Below are 14,695 nucleotides of genomic sequence, written 5' to 3'. Positions count from 1 at the left end.
CGTGGGGTGAGGCGGTGTGGGATGGGGTGTGCGTTTCTTGGCTCACACAGGAGGTTCCCCAGAACCTCTGACTGCGCCTTTCCTCTCTTTACTGCCACCTGGGGACTGGTACTACTTCCTCTAAGTACCAAGGAGGGTTTCACACTTCAAACAGGACTCCCAGAGCCACCACCAGCCCGCTGCCGTCTCACCCCAGCCTCTGTGCCCGTCCCTAAGCCTCAGCATGTTTCTGCCCCACTAAACTGATGGTAGAAGAGCCACAGCACTGGCCCAAGAGTCTGATCCAGAGGGACTCGAGTCTCTCCTACTTCTTACTTGCTTACCACGCCCATTGGCGTAGTCTCTGAGCCTTAGTTTCATCATCTGAACAATGGAAGTGAGGACCCCAACCTTCCAGCAGGGGCTCTCAGGAAAACAGACTCTCTCCCTGGTGTGGAGAGCTGGGTGAGTGAGCTGAACCCGACAGCACTCATTTGGGAAATGAGGACCCACTGGTCCCGCCCCCAAGGAGAATTGTGCCCAATAGTGAACATGGGAAGAATACTCACAAGGCGCAGGCGTTCACCCAACTTCCACAAGCCCAGTAGTTCAACCAGACCAAACAGCAAAGGGAAGAATCATGCTCTAAATCGCAGAAGTCATCTGAATGTTGCCTTCTAACATCTGGTGCCTCTCGCGCTGATTCACAAATGAGCAGGGGACATTAATTACGTGCATGTCTGAAGGCGAAATATGGGTAACCTGGAGGAACAGTAAGTCAGACCTCCTTGGAGGAAAGGAGCGTGGGCTCTGGGAACCTGCTGGATGGGGGTTAAGCAAGCAGGTTAACCTGAGTTCAGGCAGGTTTCTCCACCTCTCTGTGCCCCAGCTTTCTTGCCTGTGAAATGGAACCAGTACTGGCTTCCACATAAAGTTCTGGCGGAGCACTGATGAGCCAAGGTAGGTAAACCGCTTAGCGCTTAGGAAATGCTCAGTGGATACTAACCAAAACAATGCTACGATCTTGGTGCTTTGACTTAGGGTTTGCAAAGAGTGTGAAGGTCAGGGATGCTTCCTGGTCCACTTTTGCTTTGAGTTTCAGGTAGCTGTTCTCTCTCTGTGTGGGTGAAAGAGGAACCTTGCTTCCTTTCTGTCCCTTCCTTCCGGGCTTCAGCGGGTGGGCTGCCTCCACTGAGCCGCTGCTTCCACCTGGAGATCTGGGGTGAGGCTCCTTGCTCTTCCCGACTTCTGCTAACCCCCGTTGGGGAAAATCATTGAACAAGGTGAACTGCAAAGGGTCAGGATGCTGCGGATTTTAAATGCAGAACCCATCTGGACTGTTCTCCAGCCGGCCCCGTTTTCTGGGATAACTTTGACCCCGACAGTACCATTGTTGGGCACTAGGTACTGGGTCTGGTTGGGTCAGTCTGGTCACCAGAGCTGAACTGAGCTGGCCAGCCTAGGGGTGTTTGTGTCCAGTGGATTTCTTTGCACTTCTCTCGGGTAGTAGCTGGGAGGGGTGCCTCCCTAATGGGGCACTGACTCTCAGCTGGGCATGCAGGCTTGCCAGCCCCCTGCCTACTGGAGCATCACTCTCTCGTAGGGTATGGGTAGCAGGTGGGAGAGGTGGGTGAAGGGGGTGGGATGCTGCCTGGGACTCAGAGGGCTGGACCCAGGGACTCAGAGATGGCACTGGGTTACCTGGAGTCCTGAGTCTCAGTGGTAGATCTGGGAGAGCAGACAGGGCTTGCGTTGCCCAGCCCCGGGGAGCTGTCCGTGGGGCATGCGACACAGGGGCGAAGAGGTGGGAGGGAGGCACGGGGAGCCCCGCTTCAGCACCACTCCTCTCCCTGTCTCCCTGCAGTCTGCTGGCCACGGGACTGCTGCACAGGCTGTGACTGCCGGCGAGGCCTGGAGGCCCGGCAGCTGTGGACTGCCCAGCGCGGAACTGCCCCTCTTTGGTGAGTTGATGGAGCCCTCCCCCAGCCTTTGCCTTCCCCAGGGCGAGTCGCTGAGCTGGCCTCTCTCGGGGTTGGGGGACGGGGGGTGGGGAGCAACTTTCAGATGCTCAGCTTGGCCCCTCTCTTGGGACCCCAGCACACCCTCACTTTCCCTGCTCTCACATTCCCCGCACTTCCTCCGTTCCTTGAGATGCCCCTTCTCTTCCACCCTTCTCCTTCTCTGCCCGGCCTGGATTCTCTGGGGCCACTGGGGAATCACAGTGGGGTCCCCGAGCTCACCCTGTGGGCTGAAGGGGGTGAGGGCCTAAGGGTGGAGGCCCTTGAGGACTGGCTGGGGGAGAGGTGCTGGAGGAACCAGTTCATACAGCTAAACCAGTTCCCTCACATGCCCCATGACCTTGACCCCTTCCTCAGTAGACGTGTGCATACTCAGTTGTGTCCGACTCTGCGACCCCACAGACTGTGTAGCCCACCAGGCTCCTCTGTCCGGGGATTCTCTAGGCAAGAATACTGGAGTGGGTTGCCATTTCCTTCTCCAGGGGGTCTTCCCAACCCAGGGATTGAACCTGTGTCTCTTGAGTCTCCTGCATTGGCAGGAAGATTCTCTACCACTAGTGCCACCTGGGGGGCACCCCCTTCCTCAGTGGCCAGGAGCAAATCCTGGAGGCCACTGGGGCCTGGGAAGGGGTGTTTCTCAGCAGCCCCTGGACCCTGTCTGCTCTGGGCCAGCTGCCTGTGAGGGAGGCCATGAGCCCCGAGAGTCCTCCACTGGAATAAGCTGGTCACCTGCATCTGTAAATTGGGTGGGGGGAGCAGGAAGGGCTTGATGCAGCTGTCCACCTTCCCCAGCCCGGTGGCCAGAGGTTGTTGGCAGCCCACCCACTCAAGGCATGCACGGGTTCTTTTTGCATGGGGACTTGGGTCAGGGGGTGGCATCTGACATGGACCCTTCTTCCTCCTGGGGGTAGGCAGAAGACAGAGGAAAGAGGACCACATGGGGAAATGGGTGCCAGCTCGTGGGAGTGGAAGAAGATGCAGGTGGCCCAGGAGATGCCAGCAGGGGTGGAAAGGCAGAGACAGGGGAATGGCTTGAGGTGGGTGGGAGCTGATCATTCCCTAGGTATGGGAGTTGAGGGAGTTAGGGTCTTGCCTGGTCAGGCCCCACTAAGGTACTCAGTTCCCCATGGGAGGCCCCACAGTATTCTGTAGGTTAGACCCTGGGGTATGGGAATCGATTTGTTCAGTCCCTAATAGCCCCCGGGAGTCCCCAGAGAATGGTAAAGTCTAGTGTAGGAGCCCCTTTAGCGCTCAGGTATATGTGGGAGCACTCAGACAGGGAGCTGGGGCCCCTTGCCTGAGGGCTGGAGACCCAGCTCCTCTCAGGGAGCAAGCCAGTGCCCCGCTCTGGCCGTCGGAAGCACCCAAGCCTGGCTGCTCCCTGATGGCTCCCCACCTTGGCCCCCAGACCTCACATGCTGGAGAAGCAGCCCCATGAAGGTGCCCAGCCATGCAATGTTCCTGGAAGGCCGTCCTCCTCCTTGCCCTGGCCTCCATCGCCATTCAATACACGGCCATCCGCACCTTCACCGCCAAGTCCTTCCACACCTGCCCGGGCCTGGCGGAGGCCGGGCTGGCTGAGCGGCTCTGCGAGGAGGGCCCCACGTTCGCCTATAACCTCTCGCGTAAGACCCACATCCTTATCCTGGCCACCACGCGCAGCGGCTCCTCCTTCGTGGGCCAGCTCTTCAACCAGCACCTGGACGTCTTCTACCTGTTCGAGCCCCTCTACCACGTCCAGAACACGCTCATCCCCCGCTTCACCCAGGGCAAGAGCCCCGCGGACCGGCGGGTCATGCTGGGCGCCAGCCGGGACCTCCTGAGGAGCCTCTACGACTGCGACCTCTATTTCCTGGAGAACTACATCAAGCCGCCACCCGTCAACCACACCACCGACAGGATCTTCCGCCGCGGGGCCAGCCGCGTGCTGTGCTCCCGGCCCGTGTGCGACGCTCCGGGCTCGGGGGACCTGGTCCTGGAGGAGGGGGACTGCGTCCGCAAGTGCGGCCTGTTGAACCTGACGGTGGCCGCCGAGGCCTGCCGCGAGCGCAGCCACGTGGCCATCAAGACGGTGCGCGTGCCCGAGGTGAACGACCTACGGGCCCTGGTGGAAGACCCCCGCCTAAACCTCAAGGTCATCCAGCTGGTCCGGGACCCCCGGGGCATCCTGGCCTCCCGCAGCGAGACCTTCCGCGACACGTACCGGCTCTGGCGGCTCTGGTACGGCACCGGGCGGAAGCCCTACAACCTGGACGTGACGCAGCTGACCACGGTGTGCGAGGACTTCTCCAACTCCGTGTCCACCGGCCTCATGCGGCCCGCATGGCTCAAGGGCAAGTACATGCTGGTGCGCTACGAGGACCTGGCCAGGAACCCCATGAAGAAGACCGAGGAGATCTACGGGTTCCTGGGTATCCCCTTGGACAGCCACGTGGCGCGCTGGATCCAGAACAACACGCGGGGAGACCCCACCTTGGGCAAGCACAAGTACGGCACGGTGCGAAACTCGGCGGCCACGGCCGAGAAGTGGCGCTTCCGCCTCTCCTACGACATCGTGGCCTTCGCCCAGAACGCCTGCCAGCGGGTGCTGGCGCAGCTGGGCTACAAGATGGCCAGCTCGGAGGAGGAGCTCAAGAACCCCTCCATCAGCCTGGTGGAGGAGCGGGACTTCCGCCCTTTCTCGTGACCAGGGCTCTGTGGGTAGGGGCAGGGGGCACATGGTGTCGGTTTTGATAACATGGACTGTTTTTAACTGTTGCCTTATTTCCCCCTTCCCTCTCCCACCCCGTCTTTTGGGTCCTACCTGCCCCCTGTCCACGCCCCCCACCCCCACTTCCACCTGCCTCTCTTTGTCTCTGAAATTTGCACTATGTCTTGGACAGGAATCCCTGGGGCAGAGGGGGCGGTGAAGTGGGGTCCAGCCCCCACCCCACCCCGTTCAGATACTTGGATGTGTGTTTCTGGTGGATGGTGACAATGTTTACAAGCACCACACTTACACATTCACACACACACACACACACACACACACACACACACACACACACACACACGGGCGCCTGAGAGGAGAGACACCCCAAACCACACAACTTCTGAAGCTTTTCGAATGGACGAGTGGTCAGGGTATGGTAGTTTTTGCACTGTCTTACTTCAACAAGGTAAGAGGTTAAAAACAAAAAGGCCACCTCTCTCTAATTTATGAATGGTGTTTATCCCTCCCCATCCTGCTTCTGCCCCCCAGTACCCACTGCCCCCCACTCCTTGGAGCAGAGAAAACTGCCCCCTCCTGCCCACCCTTGCCTGTCGGTGAGCAGGTGTTTACTGTGAGGTGAATGTGGACCTTGTTTATTTCTTCCAGTCTGTGGCAACGCTGTCTGTCTGTCTGTCTGAGTCTTGTGGCTGCCCCTGGACCAGGGATGGCTGATAAATGTTATGGTTTTCTGATTGATCTTGGGGTCCATCTGTGATATTTCTTTGTGCCAAAAAGAAAAAAAAAAAAGAGTGGTTCAGTTTGCTAAATGAACATTGAAATGCTTTGTCTGTGTTTTCTGTAAATAAAAGAGTGCGATCATGTCTGAGTGTGACTGTGGGACATGCTGAAAGGGCGAAGGCAGAGCTTGGGCTCCGGCTACTTCTGGCTCTGGGGAGGAGAGAGATGGAGATGGAGGAGGGGATTCAATGACCTGTTGCTGGTTGTCAGAATTCATGTCACCCCAACACCCTCAGCAGTGAGTTCCCAGTTTCATTTCTCTTCGGTTAGTTGAGACCAGTCACCTGATAGCCAGGGGGTGATGTTCAAAATATTTAGCAAGTGGTGTGGCTTGCTGGATCAGTGTCTGGAGATGCTGATGTCCTGGTGACTCTTTCCTGCGCCAGATGTTACCCCTTTTATTGCTGGGTCTGGGGCCAGGATAGCCGGGGAGGGAAAAATATTCCTGAGTGGGTTGACTCAGGGCGGTGGCCTCTATCAGTGGCCTGGATGCATTACAGTATTTTAACAGCTACTGCAGGTGTCCTGTTGTCTACACTGGCGGAATACCAGACCTGCTTACTTTCCTTCCGATCCTTGGCAATCTAGCAGCTTCCCCTGAGTGGCTTCCCCAGCTCTTATTCCAAGAAAACAGCTGGTCCCTGGGGTGGAGTTCACAGCTTTGTTAGCCTGGGACAGAGAGAGCTCCTGGGATTAGGCAGCCTCAGCGGTCCTGGGCTTCTCAAGCTTGGAAGAGCCGTCACCTAGGGCAGTTCAGCCTTCAAGGGATTTATTTGTGATAAATAAGCCTGCATGACAGAGAATCAGAAACCAGAGCGCTGGCGTGCTTCTAGGGTCTAAAGACCCAACTCTTAGAGTGCTCTTGGAGGCCCTGCATGTCCTGGTTCCTGCCCACCTCTAGCTTTACCCGAGCTATATTCCCCTTCACATTCACTCTGGTCTTTTGGCTATCTTTCAATTCCTTGAACACACTGAGATTCCTGCCCCCAATTTGTTCACCTCTCCCTGTAACCACACCCTTGGGTAGTGCTCCTTACCCCATTTGGGCTTAGCAACATGCCTTGCCTTTGTCAATGGGTACAGCAGCATGAGAAGTATCTGAGCTTTGGAACTTGTCCCTTTTTGCTGCTCTTTAGATACCTTTAACTGCCTTGTGAAGGAAACCCAGGGCAGCTTGCTAGAGAATGACAGACCAGAAAGTGAAGAACCAAAGAGCCCCAGCCAATGGCCAGCCAGTTCCTCACTGACTTGGCCACTGATACAGGTGCACACGTGAGTCCCAGCCCAAGTCAGCGACGCAATCAGACCTAGACTGTGGGAAATGCCTTGCTGAATCCAGCCAAATTTCTGACCTACAAAATTGGGGGGTTAAAAAAAGTTGCTGTTTTAAGCCACTAAGTTTTGGAGTGACTTGTTATGCAGCCAAAGCTAACAATACATAGGGCGCTCTGGCTCATTGCAGCATGTTTGCTGAGCTCTCTCCTCATGGCTGGGTTACTCCTATTGCCCTCTTAACCTATTTAATATCTGCTCATCCTCTGGATCTCAGTGTCATTATCAACACTTCTCGGGTTTTATCAGATTGGTTCAGTTATCCTAATCATAGGCCCCTATAGAAGTGATTATATATATTATATATTCTGATTATAGCCCCTTATGGCATCGTGTACATCTCTTTTATAGTGTTTATCACAATTGTAATCATACTTTTTATTATAGGACTTGGCACACGATAGTATCCAGTAAACACTGTTTGCATGAATAAAAGAAGGGATAAAACAGGCGCTTCCCACCAGATAAAAGAATTTGTTTGTGCTGCTCCTTCACTAGGGGGTGGGCTCTTAGGAATATGAACGAGACCCGGGGCAGCTGATGCCCTCCCAGCCTGTTTCTCACAGGGGATGGGGGGAGGGGGTGTTCAGCTGAGTTTTTTTCTAAGAATACACATCACCCCCCTGTAGTCAACAATTCTTTTTTTTTTCACTCCACACACCGACACTGGCGTTCCTAGTTTTTTGTCTTTGCCATTTGTTACAATTTTCAAGGTCAACGCTTGTAGGGAGAAGACCAGTGAACAAATGTGTAGGGAATTTTTGCAGTTTATCAAGCACCCTTCCCCCTCCTATTAGTTGCACCTCTCCAGCGGCTGTTTCCCCACTGACACAGAGGCAATTTTTCAAGCCAGGAAATGGTGGTCAGAGCGCCACGTAGGCAGGGCTGGCCCGGCCACCGCCTCGGCTGGGTGCAGCGCCTTGATGGCTTAGATCCTAAGAAGTGACTTCCTGGTCTTGTCCCGGTACTAAGGGCCCCTCTCGTGCCGCAGCTTTGAGGGCTGTGTCCTGCCGATTCTTTTCATCATAGGCTTCCTCTGTGTGTTTTCACCTGCTTGCCCTTGTTTCTTCGTAACAGCAGATGCTCCAGCCTCCCAGCCCCTCTTCCCTGGGACTCTGGGGGGCTAACTGAGCGCCACTTCCCATCATTCCACGGAGTATTGTCCAGAACGAACCTCTCATTCCCGATTCATCCCCTTCCTGGGGATGACTTTCTCCCTGCTGGAATGCCTTTCCTCACTGGGAAGGAAAAGATGTACGTGAAGCCCCTTCACAGACCCATGGAGAAAACACATAGGCTTCTGTCTCCTGAGTGCTGAAAAACAGGTTGGAATCACGTCCTTAGAGGCAAGTAGTCAAGAATTGAATGCACCAAGGGGTATAGCTGGAGCCATGGGCTGAGTGGTCACTAGGTGGGCTCTGTGTGCAGCTGGGAGACTAGTGCCCAAACTAAGGATCTGACTGGCCTGGGGGCCTGCAGCCTGCCTGCCCAGGGCATACATGGGACAATTACCCAGGCTTCAAAGAGCCCTTACAGCCTCACCCAAACCTCCCGTCTCCCTACCCTGCCTCTATCTAATTGCACATTTTGCTTCTGGGAGTTGTCATCTGCTGATGACTTGTAATTACAATGTCTTATTCATCTTGGGAACCATTATGGTAAAATGCATGATTCTAGGTTCCAGTCCCATCTTTGTCATTCGTTGATGTGTGACCTAGGGCGTATCACAATTTTTCTGAGCCTCCATGTTCTTATCTGTACAAAGGTAATGCTTATAATACCTGCCTCAGAGGGCTGCTCTGAAGATTGCATAAGGTAATGCATTTAAGCGCAGGGCACTGTGCTTGGTGTATAGGGAATGCCTATTAGATGCTCGCCGTTATCATCATCATCACCATATCATTTTATCCACAGTTATTAGCAGGGTGCCTGGAATATGCCCAATGAATATTTGTTGAACAGTATATTTTTTTGGGTGAGCTCTTCTAACATGAATGTTAACAATGCACAAAGCTACTCCTGAACAAAATGGCACAGCAGCCACTGCAGTCTCCTTATTCAGCCAAGGCCTAGAACCGAGGGCTAACTAGGGGGAGACAAGTAGGGGACAGAAATGCCTGCAGAATGGCTGCGAAGCACGGAGACACGCTGGCCTACCCACAGGACGGTACCTGTAGGTGTCCGGCAGCCTTAGAGGAGTAACCCTCAGCACTAGAAGTTGGCTGAGATGACCGGCTGTCTTTTGGCCACATGTCCAAAATTATCTAAATTCCTGGGAAAATGGCTTCCTGGGATGGGCCAACCCAGCTCCTCAGCTGCTACATCTAGGTCAGATGGACTTGGCCTTTCTGCCCCCTTTAAGCCACCTGCATCTGTGCTCTTTTCAATTCACAAAGGACCATTTTTCGCATGGGGACCTAGACCTAGTCTTCTTCCTCCTGAAGCCCCAGGGAAACCCACTGTCTCCAGCAATGAAGGATGTTGAGTTTTCTTAGACCTGAATCTTAGAGCTTCCTGTAGGGGATCTGAACACACCAGCTGAACACACCCATCTGTCGGGGGTTTCCTCCTCTGGCACATTCCAGCATTACAGCCTCCGACAACAATGCCTTCTGCCGGCATTGCTTCCTGCGTTCTTCCTTCCTTGGTAACACCTCAGCCTTTAGCAATGTTACTCTGGCCTTCAGCTGGCTTTGGGAAGCCGGATGTGGCTTTGGAACAAGAACCTTTGCACAGAGGGGAACAGGAGGCATTTAAAACCATCCAGGAAGAGTAGAAAATTAGCAGTTTAAGTGACGGGAGACTCATCTTGAGAACTTGCTCCACTGCATTTTGCTGGACAAGCCAGTCTATCCTGAGCCTCAGTCTCTCAGCTGTAGCCTGGGGACTGCATTGGAAAAGAATCTGTCTTGTGCAACAATTGGATGTAGTGGGCCACTTATGCCCATCTAGTCAAGTTAAACTTATTGGCCAAATACTGCTCCTGACTTAAAAAAACAAGTCTGTTTATTTTGATGATTACTGAGAAAGGTGAGTTAAAGATTCCACACTGGGATTGTGGGTAGATTGATTTCTCTATTTCCCAATGTAGTTCTGCCATTTTTTTGCTTTGTGATTTTGAGATTGTGTTTTTAGGTGCATACAAATCTAAAATTATCATAATTTCTAGTGATTTTCACCTTTTCTCATCATGAAGTGTTCCTGTTTACCATGGTAATGCTTCTGCCTTAAGTCCATTTTATCTAATGCCAATATAGAGACACTAGCCTTCTATGGGTAGAATTTGTGTAATTTATTATTCCATCTTTTAGTTCATATCCATGCCTTTGTAATTACTGATATATTTGACCCAGGGATTGAACCTGAGTCTCTCACGTCTCCTACATTGGCAGGTGGGTTTTTTTTACCACCAGCACCACCTGTGAAGCCCATTTGAATTTACAGCTACCATCTTATTTTGTACTTCCTATTTGTCTCGCCCATTGTTTTTTACCTTACTTTTGATTTTTTTTTTTTGTCTATTACATCTTTTTTCCTCCACTAGTTAGAGATTTACATATCTGTTTTTATTCCTTTAGTGGTAATATTAGAAATGACAAATTCCTTCTTCAGTTTATCCAAGTCTAAAAGTAGTCAATATTTTTATCCTTCTCTTGAAAAACACACTTAATACCTTAATACATTTTAATTCCATGTGCCTTCTTCTAAATGTCTCTGCGACTGTTGTGATGCATTTTTAAAGCATTATATGTGGTCTTTCATTGACTTTTTCTAAATGACCCAGTTTATTAGGGTGCCGTGTATATACAATAAGCTTCACTCATTTTAAATATACGGTTTGATCAGTTTTGACAAGTGCATAGCGGTGCATCACGACAATCAGGAGAGAGGAAAGCTCAACCCCAGATTCCCTCGTGCCCTTCCTCTTGCCGTTGGTCCTTCCCTAAAACCCCAGAACCTGGCAACCGTTGAGCTGCTTTCTGTCACTATAGTCGTAACTTTTCCAGGGTTTTGTGTAAATGGAGTCATAAACATGTAGCCTTTTGTGTCTGGACTCTTTCACTTGGTTGATGACTGACGCTCATCCATGTTGAATGTATCAGCAGTCTGTTTCATCTTATTTGAGTGCTCGGCTTTCCTTTGTGTGGATCCAGGCTCCTGCCTGAAGTCCCTTTCCTTCCACCTGAAGCACTTTTGACCTAGTATAACGTTTTTTGGAGTGCAGGTCGATGGACGATAAATTCTTTCAGATTTTCTCTAAAAGTCTATTTTTGCCTTCGTTTTTGAAAGATACTTTTGTTGGCCTTAGAATTCTAATTTGATGTCTCATCTTTCAGCAGTTTAAAGATTTTGATTCACTGTCTTCTGCCTTGTATTGTTCTTGATGAAGAATTTGCTGTAATACTTAATTTTTTTGTTTATGTATAATATCTCTTTTCTCTAGCTGCTTTTAAGATTTTCTCTTTATTACTTGTTTTCAGCAACTTTGATCATAATGTGCTGCGGTATGTTTTTCTTCATCATTATTCTGCTTGGGGTTCATTATGCTTCTTATATGTGTGGATTTATAGTTTTCATCAGATCTGGAAAACTTTCCAAACCATTTTTTTTCTTCAAATATTTTTTCTGTCCCCCCTCAACTTTCCTGAGATTCTGACTACCTGTATGTAAGGCATCTTGACATCATCCCACAGATGACCGACGCTTGTTTACTTTTTTTCTAGCCTTTTATGCTCTCCGTGCCTAGTTTGAATAATTCCTAATCCGATGTTCTCAAGTTGTCTAATTGTTTCTTTTGCAATGTCTGCTGCTGCTGCTAAGTCGCTTCAGTCGTGTCTGACTCTGTGCGACCCCATAGATGGCAGCCCACCAGGCTCCCCCGTCCCTGGGATTCTCCAGGCAAGAACACTGGAGTGGGTTGCCATTTCCTTCTCCAATGCAATGTCTAATCTGCTATAATCCAATTTGGCATGTTTTTCATTTCGTATTTGTATTTTTCCTTTCTATATGGCCCTTGTGTCTTTTATGTTATATATTCCATTTTATCCTCATTGTATTCACATTCTCCTTTATATCTCTGAACATTTTTATAAAACTTATGTTTCAAAGTCATGAGTGTGTGCTAAGTCACTTCAGTTTTGTGCGACCCTACGGACTATAGCCTGTCAGGCTCCTCAGTCCATGGGATTCTCCAGGCAGGAATACTGGAGTGGGTTTCAGAGTTCTTGATGACTAATTCTATTATTGTTGGGTCTGTTTTTATTGATTGATTTATTTTCCTCTTAGTTATGAGTCATATTTATCTGCTTTTTTTTGCATCACCTCGTGATTTTAATTGGATGCTGAACATATCGGTCAAGGGCCAGGCCAAGACAGAAACGACATCAATAATTTCAACGGGGACCATTTAATATAATTAATGATTGGCAAGTAAAAATATGATTAATTACTAAAAGGGTTGTAAAGGAGAACTCTTACGGAATATGAGAATAACGAATGCAGGAAGTCCCACTTCCTCTGGGGCGGAGGGAGAGTAAACCAGGAAGGAATTAAGAACTTGGAAGAGGCATCCCACACACCTCCTGCCTAGATCCAGATCTTGGAGAAGACATGGCTGCCGCAGGAACACGCTGCCTGCCAGAGGAGAAGAAACGCTCCAGAGGACGTGGGCTAGAGCGTTCCATCACGTCAGCCCACCACGTGACTGAAACTCACTGGAAGGTGCAGGAGTGGGTTGGGGTGGGTCCTGAGCGTCTACAGGGTCTGCCTGTCGAGTGGCCGATTAGCCAGGGCACTGACGGGTCAACACAGGTCTGCAAGAAGTAGTCTCCTGCTTTCTGTTGCTTCTCAGTCATGATACGGAGTTTCCTTGTGTATTTGTTTAGTTGTGAACTGTGGTTGACTCATTTTCCTTGAATTTCTATTTATGGGAATTCGTGAGGCCTGGGATGGCAGAGGGTTCTTCTGAAGAGTGTTTTTTATTTTTGGCCTCTGCCAGGCCCCCGGAGGGCTCTTCTTGGCAGCAACCGCTGTAAATTAAGTTGTTGGTTTGTGGAGTTTGGGGACCACCCAGGTGGTGTGAATTCAACTTGGTTGGTTACAAACTTGTGTCAGGGATGACTGATGGCTCCAAATTCTCAGTAGTTACTTTTTCCATTTTCCACTTAGGGCTTCCTTTTAAGACATTCCATTTTTCTTGCAGTCCCCGTGACAGAGGGGGTTGTTGATATTATTCCTTTGTCCTTAACCTGAGACTGCTTCCCCTTGAAGTCTCAGCTGTTTGGGGGGAGTCACTCCTATCCAACTCCTTACCTTGGGCACACCCTGGGCTTTGTCAGCTCTTCCCTTACCCCTGGGACACCAGGAAAACCAGAGCTCTGTTTCCCAAGGTTCAGTAAATGCCCCTGGTAAACACAGCTGCTACTCTCCTTACCTTTTTGGTTCTTGCCTCAGTTCCGCACATTTTTGACCTTGTACATTATTTACTTTCTTGCCAATTTACTTCGTATTTAAGAAGACTTTTCCTTCTTTTTCCAGATATTTTTTTGCCATGAAGAATCAACTAGCAGTGCAGGAGACCCAGGTTCAATCCCTGGGTTGGGAAGATCCCCTGGAGAAGGGCATGACAACTCACACTCCAATATTCTTGCCTGGAGAATCCCATGGACAGAAGAGCCTGGTGGGCTAAAGTCCATGGGGTCCCAAAGAGTCAGACACGACTGAGAGACTAAACTTGAGTTGTTTTCAATAGGACAGTCATCCCAGGTATTTGGTATTTTGTATTACCAGGGTTAAGAGCAGTATTTCTCTGCAGTATCTACAACTTCATAGGTTCTACACTAGTATTTGGCAAATAAATGAATGAAAAAGGGGTTGAAGGAAGACATATGTGTATGGTTTGGCTGTGTGAACTGTCAGTCAACCTTGAAGCACTATGAGGTCAGGTATCTGGTCTGATGAGTTCACCACTGCCCTGAAACTGGCTATAGTGATCTATCCTAGGGTTCAACTGATGTTAACTGATTTTGACTCAGAGTAGCCTAGAGGCCATGGGAAATCTGTCCTTGATAGAGATACTTGCCGTGTGCAGAAAGCAACTTTCCAAATCTGTGGGCCTTTGGGGACGATGGGTTTTCATATGGTGGGGATGGACTCCAGTGACCCTTCTCTGCTCTTCTCCTGGCTCCCCTGGGCATTTGGCTGCAGATCTCGTCTCACAGTGTTGGAATCTCGTCTTTGATTTCAGTGCTGTGATCCAAGCCCGTGCAGCTCAAAGGGTGGTCCATGTGCCAGCAGCACCTCCATCACCTGGGTGCTTGTTAGAAATGTAGAATCTTGCCCCTGCTCTCCCCGACTACTGATTCAGAATCTTCACTTTTAATAAGATCCCCAGTTTATTCATGTGCACACGAAGGTTTGTGAAACACCGCTCTAATCCAGAGAATTCCAGTGTGTATGTGTGTCTGTGTCTGTGTGTGTGCAGCAAATGAATGACAGGGGTGCAGTGAGGAACTGATTTTCACAGCCTGCAGGTGGCCATGTAGGATGACCAGCTAACTCCTTTCTGTTTGGCTGGGACCTTCTCAGTTTTAGCACTGGAAGAATCACATCCCTGGAAGCCTCTTGTGTACGTGCCAAGTTGCTTCTGTCGTATCTGATTCTTCGAGACCCAGTGGACTTTAGCCCACCAGGCTCCTCTGTCCATGGGATTTCCTAGGCAAGAATACTGGGGTGGGTTTTCATGCCCTCCTCCAGGGGATCTTCCTGATCCAGGGATCAAACCTGCGTCCCTTACGTCTCATGCACTGGCAGGTGGGTTCTCTACCACTAGGGCCACCTGGGAAGCCCAGAAACCTCTTAGTCACAAGAACTGGGA

The 14,695-nt window shown here is 50.6% G+C and overlaps 1 protein-coding gene across 14 annotated transcripts in view; it reads left to right on the top strand.

Annotated features, from left to right (window-relative positions):
* Positions 1 to 5,570, top strand: part of CHST1 (carbohydrate sulfotransferase 1) — a 90,267-nt gene extending 84,697 nt beyond the window's left edge. For 5 of the 14 annotated variants that reach the window (XM_081538326.1, XM_081538320.1, XM_081538328.1 and 2 more), the window contains 2 exons: positions 1,844 to 1,940; positions 3,406 to 5,570. In XM_081538326.1, coding sequence (XP_081394452.1) covers positions 3,448 to 4,683 — 1,236 coding nt within the window. In that variant the 5' untranslated portion in view covers positions 1,844 to 1,940; positions 3,406 to 3,447 and the 3' untranslated portion in view covers positions 4,684 to 5,570. Of the gene's footprint in view, positions 1 to 570; positions 753 to 843; positions 944 to 1,081; positions 1,202 to 1,843; positions 1,941 to 3,405 lie in introns of those variants that run through there. The other 9 variants (XM_081538321.1, XM_081538331.1, XM_081538324.1 and 6 more) reach the window with 7 other exon arrangements.
* Positions 5,571 to 14,695: the final 9,125 nt, after the last annotated feature.

The sequence above is a fragment of the Giraffa tippelskirchi genome, chromosome 11, assembly GCF_054371585.1.
Source record: "Giraffa tippelskirchi isolate mGirTip1 chromosome 11, T2T-mGirTip1v1.2.pri, whole genome shotgun sequence".
In the NCBI taxonomy this organism is placed as follows: domain Eukaryota; kingdom Metazoa; phylum Chordata; class Mammalia; order Artiodactyla; family Giraffidae; genus Giraffa; species Giraffa tippelskirchi.
The sequence above is the reverse complement of the archived record's forward strand: the minus strand, read 5'-3'. Positions and strand labels throughout refer to the sequence as shown.